General features: G+C 39.2%; 2 protein-coding genes across 2 annotated transcripts in view; one reads left to right on the top strand and one right to left on the bottom strand.

The window, feature by feature from the left end:
• The window catches only part of ANKRD45 (ankyrin repeat domain 45), a 37,111-nt gene that overhangs the window by 8,881 nt on the left and 12,909 nt on the right, over positions 1–15,321 (top strand). The window contains exons 3-4 of the mRNA XM_047752525.1: positions 2,446–2,613; positions 15,106–15,200. Of these exons, the coding sequence (XP_047608481.1) occupies positions 2,446–2,613; positions 15,106–15,200 (263 nt within the window). The remainder of the gene's footprint in view (positions 1–2,445; positions 2,614–15,105; positions 15,201–15,321) is intronic.
• On the bottom strand, positions 6,826–8,502 carry TEX50 (testis expressed 50). The gene is given in 4 exon segments (XM_047752526.1): positions 6,826–6,891; positions 6,893–7,042; positions 8,178–8,390; positions 8,392–8,502. Coding segments are annotated over 4 exon segments (540 nt in total).

The raw sequence follows: 15,321 nt of genomic DNA, 5'->3' as shown, positions 1-15,321 counted from the left end.
GATTTATTAGTTTTTGCAGTCATTATCCAATTAGCTCTTTAAATTCAGTCACTTGGGTTTTTTTTTGTCTTTTTGTCATTTCTTTGGCCACACCCGTGGCATATGGAGGTTCCCAGGCTAGGGGTCTAATCAGAGCTGCAGTTGCCCCCTACACCAGAGCCACAACAATGAGGGGTACAAGCCGTGTCTGTGACCTACACCACAGCTCACAGCAACGCCGGATCCTTAACCCACTGAGCAAGGCCAGGGATTGAACGCGCAACTTCGTGGTTACTAGTTGGATTCGTTAACCACTGAGCCGCGGTGGGAACTCCCACTTGTTTTTGTCTAGATTGCAAATATAAAACATGGTCATTATAGATAATAAAAGAAAACAATGATCTTTTGCAAATAGAGGCTATACATTTTCTTCATGCTGACATGAAACAATTTTTAAAATAGATCATATGTCAGGCCATAAAGGAAGCATCAGCAAATATCAAAGAATCTGTAGCATGCAGTCTGTGGCCTCTGACCACAATAAAATAAAGTTAGAAAATAGCTAACAAAAAGATATCTGAAAATCCCTATAATTTTGGAAACAAAAACATGCTTATCTGTTGGTAAGAGAAGATATAATAGAAATTATGAAATATTTAAATAGCAGCAGGATCAGTATGTCAGAACCTGTGGAATAAAACTAAAATTAAAATTCTAATGCTCATACTAGAATATAAGAAATAGTGAAAATTATAAAGCAAAGTATTTAACTCAAGGTGTTAGAAAAAAGAACAACTGAAAAATCCCCCCAAAAGAATAAAGTAATAGAGTAAATCAATGACACTGAAATAAAGGAACAATAGAGAGGATCCACAAAACTAAAATCTGTTTTTTTTTTTTTTGTCTTTTTGCTATTTCTTTGGGCCGCTCCCGTGGCATATGGAAGTTCCCAGGCTAGGGGTCCAATTGGAGCTGTAGCCCCCTGCCTACGCCAGAGCCACAGCAACGCGGGATCCGAGCCGCGTCTGCAACCTACACCACAGCTCACGGCAATGCCGGATCGTTAACCCACTGAGCAAGGGCAGGCACCGAACCTGCAACCTCATGGTTCCTAGTCAGATTCGTTAACCACTGCGCCACGACGGGAACTCCTAAAATCTGGTTTAATGAAAAAGACAGACTTGAAAAACCTGTGATGATATTGATAATTTTTGATATTTGACAATATCAGAAGAGATATAATAAATAATATTTGGAATTTTTAAAATGAAGCATTCACTCAGGAAAAACTAAGATTTAAAAAATCATTAGAAAATATTGTAAACAACTTCATAACAATACATTTGACAACTTGGATGAAATGGATGATTTTCTAATAAAATATAAATTACCAAAATTGATTGAAAAAAAATAGAGGAGTTCCCGTTGTGGCGCAGTGGCTAATGAATCCGACTAGGAACCATGAGGTTGCGGGTTCGGTCCCTGCCCTTGCTCAGTGGGTTAAGGATCCGGCGTTGCCGTGAGCTGTGGTGTAGGTTGCAGAGCAGCTCGGATCCTGCATTGCTGTGGCTCTGGCGTAGGCCAGTGGCTACAGCTCCGATTGGACCCCTAGCCTGGGAATCTCCATATGCCGCGGGAGCGGCCCAAGAAATAGCAACAACAACAACAACAACAAAAAGACAAAAGACAAAACAAACAAACAAACAAACAAAAAAAACAAAAAAAAAGAAAAAAAATAGAAACTTGACTGGTTCAATAGTTATTTGTAATAGTTCTGAATAAGTCATCAGAACGTGCCTCATTTTCCCACCCTGACCTAATGCCAGAGTCAAATGTTCTAAAAGATAAAGTTTACTACACTTGTAAGGAAAAAGTAATCTCTAGCTTGGACAAAGTTTCCAGAGAATATAAAGAGAGTTGGAAAACTGCTTAATTTATATATGAGAGATATAACTAGCACAACTGGTTAAGGACAGTACTAGAAAGGAAAACTATGGGTTGATCTCATTTAATAACAGATTTAAACATCTTAAATAAAATATTAACAAATTGAATCTGTGATTGTGTGTTAAAACATTTATTGGACTAGGTTGGGTTATCCCATTAATGCAAGGGTTGTTTTTAACATTAGAAACAATATTAGTGTAATGGACTACATTGAAAGAGTAAATGAATAAAAGCACATGAAGTACGTATGATTCGCTCCATTAAGGAGCCAGAGCAAAGTGCAGATCAGAAAGACAAGATGTGGGTGTCTTGCACCCATAATTTACTGGCTGTGTTCCTTGGGCCAGTTTTCTTATCTGTAAAATAAGAATTATAATGGTTTTGACCTCATAGGTTTTTTAAATGAACTAAGGGAGTTCACGGTATGCAAAGCATTTAGAATAATGCCTGGCCCCCTGTAATTGTTCAATTCTTGATTGCCATTATGAACCTCTACTCTGTCTGGATTGTGTTTGTCAGGTTACACACTCTTACACTGTGCTGCAGCTTGGGGTCGTTTGGAAACTTTGAAAACCCTGGTGGAATTGGATGTTGATATAGAAGCTCTGAACTTCCGGGAAGAAAAAGCTCGAGATGTTGCTGCTCGGTATTCCCAGACTGAGTGTGTTGAATTCTTGGACTGGGCAGGTAAGGAAGCTCACAAGAGAGCAAACTGCCTGAGTCATGGATTTCCTCCCAGAAGTTGTCCATTTATATGCTGTGTCTTTAACAAAGCAAAGAGGTGATTAACATTTTCACCTTCTATCAAGATGTTGTATTTGTAGACATAATCATAGTCACTATTGATAATATGTGAAATCTTGCTATTTTTCTTCTTCTTCTTTTTTTTTTTTTTTGCTAATTTGCTTTTGGCCTAAAACATTGTACTTAATAGAAACTGTATTGGAAACTGGTTGATTTACCAGCTTCTAACAATTTCACCAATAATTTTCCATAAGAATATATATGTAATGTAAGTTCAAGGCCATTTTCTGAGAGACCTAGGTAGAGTGGACCATTCCTTAAATGTTTTTTTAAAACAACAGATATTTGAGTAATGCATTTGATTCCCTAGGTAGAAACAATTGTAATAATTTAAAGTGGTTTGCTGGGCAAAATTAATCTATGGTTTTAGAAGTTGAAATAGCAGGTATCTTTATGACATGAGGGGAACTTATAGGGCACAATATTCTTATTTCTTAATTTGGTTGCTCTTTACATGGTGTGCTCGTTTGTGAAAATCATTGAGCTGTACGTTATAAACTTTTCACTTTTTTTGTATGTTATACTTCAATCAGAAGTCAAAAACTGTATTATTTTGAGTTTTACTACTACTTATTTATTTCCACAACCCTCCAGAATAGAGCTTAAGAGATTTCAGAAGGATACACCTGTGTAATTATGTGTGCATACAAACATTGGTTAAAAAACTAGTACTAAGGAATTTCAAGACATTTATTTTACATAGTTATCCGGATTTGTGTTTTTAGCAAGCATTTTTTAAATGCCTTCTTGTGAGCATAGCATTGTTGTGGTACAATTGATTGTTCTTGCCCTTTGGATATGTGTTAGGTGGGGTATGATTAGCTAGAGACACATCCTAGAGTTAAATAACAGTATCAGAAAGACTATAATTAAAGGTTAAAACAGCAGAGCTGGTGGTATATGTTATGTGATGGTCAAAGAACATGAATTCAGAACATGTGAGAGTTGAAATGGGCCTTGAGGAAAGGGTGGAATTTAAATACACAGTATAAGGGGAAAGGGGTGTGAGCAAAATCTTACAACTGTGAATGAAAGTGACATGTTGGGGAAATGGTGAGATTTCTTTGCTAGAACAGCAAGGCGTAGCTTACACTGGTAGACTACAGCACAGGTAGAATAATGAGAGAAAGTACATGGGTTCTTAAATCAGATTGCTTGAGTTTAGGTACTGGTGTCTCCACTGGAAACCTGTGTGACCTTGGACAATATACTTAAATCTTTTATGCTTCAGTCTTTATTTCTAGAAAAGGCGGGCCAATAATAGTTCTTACCTCTTGGAAGGGGGTTGTTGTGAGAATTAGATGAAATGATATAAAGCACTTAGCACAATGCCTAGTATGTGAACAACACTTGAAAAATGCTGCTGCTATTATTACAGTCAGATTATACCTTCAACTATCAAGCTAAGGTGCTTTCATTTCATTTCATTTATGTAGTCATTGGGAGCCATTGACAATTTTTATGTGGATGAAGAAGAGGGTGAAAGTGATATCTAGGAAGATTCGTATGGCAGCCCAAAGGAGCTTGCTTATCAGTAAAATGAGAAGGGAACTGGGAGAATTAATAGAAATAAGGAAATTGAGGGACGGTAACATATTTGAGAAGAAAAAAATGTTATACTTTGTAGATTATCTTATACATGATTGTCCTCTTGTACTAAATGTTTTCTGAGTCAATATTTCTGTCAATACCTTCAATTTTATTAGTTATACAAGCAAAATGAAGATAGCAAAGAATTTAATTGATCCCCATGAATAGATATTGTAAGCGAAACCCACATTATATAATTTAAAATTCTTTTTTTTTTTTTGCCTTTTCTAGGGCCTCTCCCATGGCACATGGAGGTTCCCAGGCTAGGGTTCTAATCCGAGCTGCAGCTGCCGGCCTACACCAGAGCCACAGCAATGTGGGATCTGAGCTGCGTCTGCAACCTACACCACAGCTCACGGCAACGCCGGATCCTTAACCCACTGAGCAAGGCCAGGGATCGAACCTGCAACCTCATGGTTCCTAGTCAGATTCGTTAACCACTAAGCCACAACGGAAACTCCTAAAATTCATTTTTTAATCTTTTATTTTTTTATTTATTTATTTTTTTGCTTTTTAGGGCCATACCCATGGCATATGTAAGTTCCCAGGCCAGGGGTCGAATTGGAGCTACAGCTGCCTGCCTACACCATAGCCACAGCAATGCCAGATCTGAGCCATATCCGCGACCTACACCCACGGCTCACAGCAATGCTGGATCCTTAACCCACTGGGCAAGGCCAGATCAAATCTTTGTCCTCATGAATACTAGTCAGATTCATTTCCACTGAGCCACAATGGGAACTCCCTTAAAATTCATTTTTTGAAGAATGACCCATGGTACTTAAAAAAACACAATCCAGGAACAAATTTTTCTGTAACTTAAAGTTTGGGACTTAGTGGGTATTGAGTTTCATTTGTTTCCTTCTCCCTAATGTCCACCTGTTTAGTTTGCATCCTTGAGTGCTTGTTTGGAGGTTCTAGTAGGGGAGCACAGCTACTCGCATACCCTTGACCAAAGAACAGTCCTCCTCTATCGGGGATGGTTGTCCTCTTCGACCCAGCCTGCAGCTTCGGGAGGGGCGCACATGGAGCAGTGAGGGAGGAAGGGGACACCTGCCTAGCCAGCCACATCAGCCGAATCAACCCTGGAAATCAGTGGGGTGACATGTCGCAGCCAGATCGCCGTCACATCCTAGTTTGCATCCTTACAATCTTGGGGGAATTATACCTACTATTTCCTATCAATGAAGGTAAAAGAAGACTATAGTACTATAATTGTTCCGTTTCCAGGTCAATAATGGAATTGGTCAGAATTGGAGCTTCATGGTAATGTAGCTGTAGAATGTCGGAAATACAAACTACTTAACATAAAATATTACATTTGTTTAATTCAGACTTAAGAGTACAAACCACTTCCATTTCTTGTTCTAGTAAACAAGAACATCTGGAGTGGGAGTCATCTGGAGAGGTTACAAGATTGAGGACTCCCTACCCCAGAGATTTGTCTATACTACTGAAGATTCCACTATAAGAGAGAAATGTCTTTGGGTTTTTGAAGTTTGTAGACTTTTTAAGTACTCAAGTGTCCTCCATTAAAAGAAATATATTATCAGTGTTCTCTTAGAAGGGATTAGTTGACAGTTAAGAACCGTAAAGGGATGGAACAAGTATTCATGGAAATGTGGGAGCAGGGCTGTGCTATGGAAGAGTGGAAGCAAGGAGGGTCTAGAAAGTGGAACCATAAAACAGCTTTTAGTAATTTACAGTAACCCAAGGCAGGCTTCTTTCTTTCTGTTACTTGTGAAGACCATAGCACTATTACTGTGCAAATGATTTTTTTTTTTAAGTTTTACCCCTTATATTGATGGGAGATATGTTATAGATTTTGGCATATTTTTCTAGGATTTTTCAACATGTGAATAAAATCTGTCCTAGTCTCAGACCAGTCTCTCAGTTTTTGTTTGGAAATAGGGAATTTTTTTTGAAAAAATTGAGGTGGCAGATCCATAAAGTGTGGAATAAAAACTGAGGCATCTATCAACAAAAGTTGAAATTAAAAAGTGTTAATATTTAATTCTTCACTTATTCTACTGAAATAGAAACATCTATACTTTAAAAATTAATCTATTCCTTCATATTTCCATACTATTTTTAACAATCTGAGATGGAAAATTAAAAGTCTCCTCGTGGCCATAAAATTTGCTCAGCTGACAGAAAAATCACAAACAGTATTTAAATCAGAGATTTATTGAAACATTAAATCAAGATTCTATTCTACAGATTGCCTAATGATTAGTCATTTAACACATTAAAAAGAACAAAACACCTAAACATGAAGAAGTGAGAGTATACAGTCTTTTCCCCAGTACTTTTAGTAAGTATGGATGCTGTTTTAGCTGAAGAGTAGCTTTTCACACTCAGGCTTCCTTGGAAAGTTTCAGTAAAGAATGTGGCAAAAAATTACAAAGGGTTCCCAAAGAACCATTTTTATCCTTACAAGTTCTTTCAATAAATTTCTTGTGCAGTGTCCATATTGGACTGAGCTATATTTGCACATGGATCTTTCTAGTATCTCCTGAGTCCTTCTCCTCCTTCACTCTTCTTCCTCTTTAGTTTTCGGTGCTTGACCTTTCTTAGCTGGAGGGTGGTGGGACACCTGATTCAGGTACTTGGTCATCATTGATGTTGTGGCCACCAGTTTGAAGAGTATTTGGTCAATGTCGTAAACGGACTGGTTTTCTATATCATTACCAGATGTGTCTAAGGAGGCTTGTTTCTTCAGCTACAAGGAGAAAAGCAAATAATATTAAAGATTTTTCTCTGACTGTGGTTCAAATTACAAATTTGTTTTTCTGGAATGAACGCACTTCAGCTCTAAACACCATGAATTAATTAATTGATTAGTTAAATGACTTATTTAGACAAAGCAAAAGTTTACTGTAGGAGAAAGGTTTAAATGCAGAAGAAAATGCTCTTTTGTATATGCCCCTGTATAAGATTATAGTGATCTATATCATCAGCAAATATTTAATACACACTTTTTATGATTAGAAACATTCTGCTAGGAGAAATTATTTAAATATTAGTAAAGTATTTTTCTTTACTAAACAACCTTAAGGTGTATGTGATGAAATCATAGTCATAAACATCTGACTGTTGTGAAGATCAATGAGCTTTTAAGATTGCCTCAAAATACGGTGTCATTAGCAAAGTGGGAAATTAGTTTGAGTGCTGTTTCCAGAAAGTTATCCTAAAGTTAGAAATGAGTTTACAGTCCATTAAAAAAGTACATGCCAACTTTTGTAGACTTAGCTTTCTTAGATAGATCAGGAAGGGATCTAACAAGATCTGTTGTTCCATATCCTTCTTTTTATGGATCAGGCAGCTGAGAAAGATACAGTGATTTACCTAAGGGCCCAGACAGATAATGTCATTTCCTACACATTCTACTCATTGTAGCTCACTACTTTATTGCTGTGTTTTGTAACTTGAAATAATCTATCTAAAATAATAGATTATCTTATGGACCTTTTAATTCATACACATTGTTGAGCACCTAGTATGTGCAAGATACTGTGCTAGATGCTGGTGGTGAATGGTGGGAGTGGGGAAGGTTACAAAAGAGAAAAAGGCACCCCTGCTGTTGTGCAATGGGTTCAGCAAACATCTCCGGAACGCTGGGACATAGGTTCGATCCCCAGCCAGGTACAGCGAGTAAGGATCTGGCATTGCTGCCAGCTGCAGCATTGGTTACATCTGTGGCTTGGATCTGATCCCTGGCCTGGGAACTCCATATGCCAAAGAGCAGGGGAAAAAAAAAACAGTGTTTATTCTCTCAGAGAAGCTCATAATCTTATATCTTATCTTTTAAACTCTTTGACATTCTATAACTATCACTATTTGCATCACTAATTTACCTTTTTTTTGTGTTTCTTCCATTTCATCCACAGGTAATGTGCAGACAAAACAAACAAGATTAAAAGTAGAGCTTGTGCTAAAATATAAGTAAGATGTAAACAACCCTGAAATATGTCCGTATTAGCAAAACTGCAGCATAGTTTGTCCAGAGGGTAAGGTAAACAGTGGGATGGAGGAGGCTTAACTTTCAGATAATGCATTTCTTCTGGAAAAAATCTCCCATCCAACCTTTGTCCAGGTAGTGCCATCACAAATGCAGAAGCTCCCCCTGAAGAAGCAGATAACCAACAGAGAAAAAATCAGGGATAGTCCTTGAGTGGACATTTTTCTTTCTTAATCGGGAAAAAAAAAATTATAGTCAAAAAATTGGTTAGAGACAGAGCAAAAACACCCTGAGTATTAGTTAATGTGGTGCTCCAGAAAGCACTTGAGGTAATTTTCCTAGTCAGGAAAATATATACTGATGACCATGGTAACATCATCAGTCATAGTGATTCAGGGATAAGCTCAGTGACATCATAAAGAACCACATTGGAACCTAAAAGGTGCCACTTAGCCAATCACCTTGGTTTCTTAGGGAGACTTTTTCTTGCTTTTTTACCAGAATGGTTTGAAACCTCTTCAGTTTTCTGATAAACAAAGACTTTCGTAATATTTTGCTAGATACTACATTTAAATTATAACTATATGAATAGAATTTCATGGAAACAATTTACATATATTCCTTCCAACCCTTTTAAAGTATGGCACATTCATATCTGCTTAAAAAATAGCTATAGTTATACCATTTCATACAAACTAGCACCTGCTTCTGTTTCTTTCATTCTAGAATGTCATTCCCTTCAAATAGTTAAGCAAATACTGAGTGTCTCCTCTTTTGACCTATGTATTTTTGGTAGCAATGCGGAACTATCAGGTATCGGGTAGGGGTGGGGAATTGGCATGGTATGTGAAAAAGAGAAGGTGAGGTAGCATGGTATACAATAAGGTGAGACAGACTCTGACTTTAAGGAGTTTACAGGCTAGAGGTAGAAAAGCAAGATAATAAAAAATTACAAGACAGACTAAACCCAAGCTAAACCGAATTATAATCATGTTGCAGCAGATAGAACAATGAGTTCTGCTTGGGGGAATTAGGAGTTTCACAGAAGTGCATTTAAGTAAGCGTTGAAGAATGAATAGAATTTTTGTGGGTGGCAGTGCAGAAAGGGCATCTTAGGTTGATGAAACATAATAAGCAAAGAAATTCTGTGTAAACATTTATACAATAAATATTTATTGAGAACCTCTTATGTGCTAAGTACTGTTCTAGGAGCTCAGCATGTGTACACAACACCCACAAAGCAATCTCTGTGGAGTTTACTTTCTAGTGGGGAGACACAGAAAATAAAATCTATCTAAATTGACGCATCTGTGGAGTGCTATGGAGAAAAATAGAGTGGCAAGGAAATTATGAAGTTGCTAGTAAGTGAATGAGTGAGTGTATGTTACTTTTTGGAGGGCAGTCAGGAGACACCTCTTTGATAAGGTGATGTTCAAGCAGAGACCTGAGGAAGTAAAGAAGGGAGCCCTGTCGACATCTATGGGCAGAGGGAACAGGAAGCCAATTATGGATAGACTCTGGATGAATGTTGGGAGAGATAAAACTGGGAAGATGTGTGTGGCTAGATAGGCCTCAGAGGGCCGTGCATTTTACTCAGTAGTCAATATGGAGTTATTCATAGGATTTTGAGGAGAGGAGTAATATAACAGTAAACTTATTGAGTGTGCCAGGCAATGTGTTAAGATATTTGCATGCATTATACCATATTTTGCTTAATTCTTACAACAACGCTACGGGGACTGTACTATAATACTTCCATTTTATAGATGGAGAAACTGAGGTTAAAAGGGGTTAAGATATTGCTATGGTCTGGATGTTTGTGTTTTACCAAATTCATATATTGAAATCCTGGTGCCCAGTGTGGTGGTATTAAGAGGCGGGGCCTTAGGGAGATACTTAGGACATGAAGCTAGAGCTGTCATGAATGGAATTAGTGTTCCTATGAAAGAGTCCCCACAGAGTTCCCTAGTCCCATCCATTGAGTGAGGACACAGGGAGAAAATGCTGGGGATGAAGGAAGAGGACTCTCACTAGACTGCAGCCACCGGTGGCCTTGATCGTAGACTGCCCAGCCTCTGTAACTGTGAAAAATAGTTCCTGTCGTTTATAAGCTACCCAGTCTGGTGTTTTTCTACTCTGAATGCACTAAGACAGGTTGGTAGCATTAAGAGGATGCTTGCAGGGAGTTCCCGTCGTGGCGCAGTGGGTTAACGAAGGCCGACTAGGAACCATGAGGTTGCGGGTTCGGTCCCTGCCCTTGCTCAGTGGGTTAAGGATCCAGCATTGCCGTGAGCTGTGGTGTAGGTTGCAGACGCGGCTCGGATCCCGCGTTGCTGTGGCTCTGGCATAGGCCAGTGACTACAGCTCCGATTGGACCCCTAGCCTGGGAACCTCCATGTGCCGCGGGAGCGGCCCAAAGAAATAGCAAAAAAAAAGACAAAAAAAAAAAAAAGAGGATGCTTGCAGTAAGCTCCTTTCTCTACCAAGCCACCCAAAAATAAATAAACATTCTCAGTAAAATCAGCATGCTTACAACAAATGCTCTTTTATGGCAAGTCCCTTAGGCCCCTCTTCTAATTCCTCCACTATTCTCCATCCTGTATTGCAGGTTTTTGTTTTGTTTTGTTTTGGGGTTTTTTTTTTTTTTTGCCATTTCTTGGGCCACTCCTGCGGCATATGGATTTTCCTAGGCTAGGGGTCAAATTGGAGCTGTGGCCACCAGCCTACACCACAGCCACAGCAATGCAGGATCCGAGCCGTGTCTGCGACCGACACACTACAGCTCACTGCAACGCCGGATTCTTAACCCACTGAGCAAGGCCAGGGATCGAACCTGCAACCTCATGGTCCTGTATTGCAGTTCTGGAACCACTACTGACTCCAGGTCATCCAGCTGGTGGAGCCAAAACCTAAACCTTGGATTCCAGTTTAGGGAGTTAATTCTGCTTGCAACATGATTGATACTTTGAAGCTGTTAAGAGCTGGCAGGAAGAAGACCAATTGACTGGTCCATATACATTAATACTCTTCCAGATGTGGCTCTCAGTTTGACTATGTAAAGCACTCTTGTCCACTTTACAAATAGGCAAAAGAGGCTCATCAAGATGGTTGGATACTACAGAGGACATAATTGAACTTCAGACTGATTTCATTACATCTTTAAAAAAATGCCATTTTGGAGTTTTATGAAATTGTCTCTACTGATGATGTTAAGCTTGATTGTGGCCTCCAAAGATATCCAGGTCCTAATCACTGGAACCTGTGAATGTTATAGGGCAGATATGATTAAATTAAGGATCATGAGGTAGGGAAATTATCCCGGATTGTCTAGGTGGACCCTATATGTAATCATGGGTGTCCTTATGGAAAATAGAGGGATGTTTGACATGAGGAGAAAATGATGTGATGTCAGAAGCAGAGATTGGGGTGATGCACTTTGAAATGTCAGGGAGGGCCACAAGCTGAAGAATATAGATGTTGCTAGAAGCTGAGAAAGCGAGGAGTGGGTTTTTCTCACAGAGCCTTGAGAAGGAGTAAGCCCTGCCAATGCCTTGCCTTTAGTCCAGTGAAATGGAGATTTCTGGTCTCCAGAACTGTAAAGAATAAGCTAGTGCTGTTTTAAACCATCAAATCTGTAGTAATTTGTTAACAGCAGCCATGGGAAATTAATACAGATGTTTATACCTGGAAGTGTGGTGTGACTGTAACAAATACTGAAAAATGTGGAAATGGCTTTGGAATTGGGTATTGGGTGGATGGAAGAATTTTGAGGTCCATGATAGAAAAAGCCTCAATTGCCCTGAGCAGACTGTTGGTAGAAATATGGACCCTAAAGTGCCGCTGGTGAGGGTTCAGAAGGAAATGTGGAACATATTATTGGAAACTGGAGGAAAAGCAGTCTTGTTACATACTGGCAGAAAGCTTAACTGAAGTGTGTCCTGCCCTTGAGTGGAAAGCAGAACTTATAAGTGCTGCCCTTGGATATTTACTGGAAGATACTTCCAAAGGAGGTGTGCAAGGCATGACCTGGTTCCTCGTGTTGCTTATAGTAAAATGGGAGAGGGGAGAGATAAATTGAGGAAAGAACTGTTATACAAAAGGGAAACAGGGAGTTCCCATCGTGGCTCAGTGGAAATGAATCTGACTAGTATCTATGAGGACACAGGTTCGATCCCTGGCCTCACTCATTAGGTCAGGCATCTGGCGTTGCTGTGAGCTGTGGTGTAGGTGCTGTGAGCTGTGGTGTAGGTCCTGTGACCTGTGTCTGTCCAGGCTCGGATCCCACATTGTTGTGGATGTGGCTTAGGTGGGCAACTATAGCTCCAATTCGACCCCTAGACTGGGAACCTCCATACGCTGTGGGTCCGGTCCTAAAAAAGCAAAAAAAAAAAAAAAAAAAATTACAAGAGAAATAGGACCTGATGATTTGGGAAATTCTCAGCCTACTTAGGTGGTAAAAATGCTAAAATTAGGAGATTCACAGCCAGGAAAGTGTACTCTGGAGTGAAGCAAGGATGTGGTGGGACAGTGTTTTTCACTAGTGCTGAAGTGATTAGGTGTGTTACTCATGGATTCCCCTCATACATCTCTGCAGGCATCATAGGAATGGAAATGAGATTATCTAAGAAAGACCTGTGGAGGAACCTCTTGGATAATAGAATGAATCTTTCTGACATGCAGGGAGACTAAAGAGGTTTTTGAGAATGTTCTACCAGTAGAAACATTGCCAATGTGGACCGATGGACAGAGAGATGACCAAATGAGAAAAGACTGCCAGATGCCTAAAACTATATTGGCAGGAAATGGACTGACAAAACCATTCAGCTACAAAAACTTTCTATCTTTTATGAAAAAGGAAGGATGACTTGGGCTGGAGTTGCAGGCCAAGAGGATGGAGTCTTACACCACAGAGGATTAGTCCCAGGTTTTTATTCCTAATAAAATTTGCCTGGGATTTCAAAATTGCTTGGGACTTTGGTGATTCCTTTTTTTCCTTCTATTTTCTCACTTTTCAGAATGGAAATATCTGTAACTATTGCTCTGTGCCTGTCCCATCATTGTACGTTAGAAGTAGATAACTTGTTTTCTAGTTTCACAGGTCTGCAGATGGAGAGGAATTTTACCCTGGGGTGGATGTCTCACCCATGCCTTATTTAGATGATAAGATCTTAGACTTTTGAGCTGGTGATATTTTAGATAAGCATTTGTGCTGAGACTTGGCTTTTGGCATGGGGTAAATTTATTTTGCACACGGGATAGATGTACTTTTGTGAGGCCAGAGGGTAGACTGTGGTAGGCTGAAAGCTGTCTACCGAAGGTATTTAGGTCCTAATCCCTGGAACCTGTGAATGTTACCTCATGCGGGATTTTGCAGACCCTTAAATTAAGGATCTTGAGATGTGGAGATTATCCTGCATTATCCAGCTAGGACCTAATATGTAATCACAAGTGTCTCTATTATAAGTGAGAGGAAGAAGGAGATCTGACACAGCAGAGAAGGTGAGTTGATGATGGGAGGCTGGAGTGATATCCTTTGAAGGTGAAAGGAGGAGTCATCAGCCAAGGAATACAGGCCTCCACTAGAGATTGAGGCTGAAAAATGGCAAGAGAATAGATTCTCCTCTCAGAGCCTCCCAAATGAATCTTCCCTGCCAACACCTTGACTGTAGCTCAGCAAAACTCATTCAAGACTTTTGGCCTCTAGAGTTGAAAGAGGATTAACTCACATTGTTTCAAGCCACTAAATTTGTGGCAATTTGTTATAGCCACCAGAAATGAATCAGTCATTAATAGGAGGCTAATCTACCATTTCCTATATTCAGTTGTTCCATCTAAGAATATGGTAAATTTTTCCATTTATTTGAGTCTTTTATTTCTCTTAGAGTATTGTAATTTTATTTAAATGGGTCTTGGAAATTTTGGGATGAGTGCTATAGACAATGGAATTTTTTTTTTTTTGTCTTTTGTCTTTTTAGAGCCGTACCCACGGCATGTGGAGGTTCTTAGGCTAGGGGTCTAATTGGAGCTACAGCTGCCGGCCTATGCCACAGCCACAGCAATGCCAGATCCGAGCCATGTCTGTGACCTACCCACAGCTCATGGCAATGCTGGATCCTTAACCCACTCAGCGAGGCCAGGGATCGAATCTACAACCTCATGGTTCCTCATCGGAATTACTTTAAACACTTTTTTTTTTTTTTTAAGGAGGGAAGCTATTTTGAATTTATTTTGAAGGATTGAGAAGCAAGTGATTGACAGTTTTTCTATTGAAAATATTTTTGTTCTTTACTCCAGAGTAGATATTTTAATAGAATATGGTCTCTCTGGGATCAGGTATCACATTTTATTTTTATTATTTTTTACAGCCACACCTGCAGCATATGGAAATTCCTGGGCCAGGGGTTGAATCAGAGTTGCAGATGCAGCTTATGCCACAGTCACAGCAATACCAGATCCTTAACCCACTGATCAAGGCCAGCGATCAAACCCACATCGTCACAAAGACAACATCAGGTTCTCAACTTGCTGAGCTGCGGTGGGAACCCCTTTTTTATTTTTTTTTAAAAAATTTAACAGCAGGTATCACATTTTATATTTATTTGTTCTTCAAAAATTTTAATGCAATTCTGGGACTACAGCAAATGTCTCAAAGTGCTCTGCTAGTTGAGTGTTTTTCCTTGAAATTCTGCAAGGAGAATAACCACAATAAATCTCCCACACAGTCTTTATAAAACTCTAGATATATAATAGTACATTACAAACTGTTGAGCATATTTTTTTGTCTTTGTCTTATTTTTGTGCATTTTGCTGTCCTATTCTTTCAGACGCAAGGCTGGCACTGAAAAAATATATTGCAAAGGTCTCTGCAACTGTTACAGACCCAGAAAAGGGCCCAGGGAAGCTTTTTAAGGAAGACAAGGTACTACGTTGTGCTTATAGTTTGTTCTGAAGTCTTTTGTGATTTTTGGCTTGTATCTTTTAATTTCTACACTAATGCACTAGAAGTAGGTGGTGGTCCTTAGGTCCTCACTGCTTTCTTC

Source organism: Phacochoerus africanus, chromosome 11, assembly GCF_016906955.1.
Source record: "Phacochoerus africanus isolate WHEZ1 chromosome 11, ROS_Pafr_v1, whole genome shotgun sequence".
NCBI classification, from domain to species: domain Eukaryota; kingdom Metazoa; phylum Chordata; class Mammalia; order Artiodactyla; family Suidae; genus Phacochoerus; species Phacochoerus africanus.
This window is presented reverse-complemented; position numbering and strand designations above follow the sequence as displayed.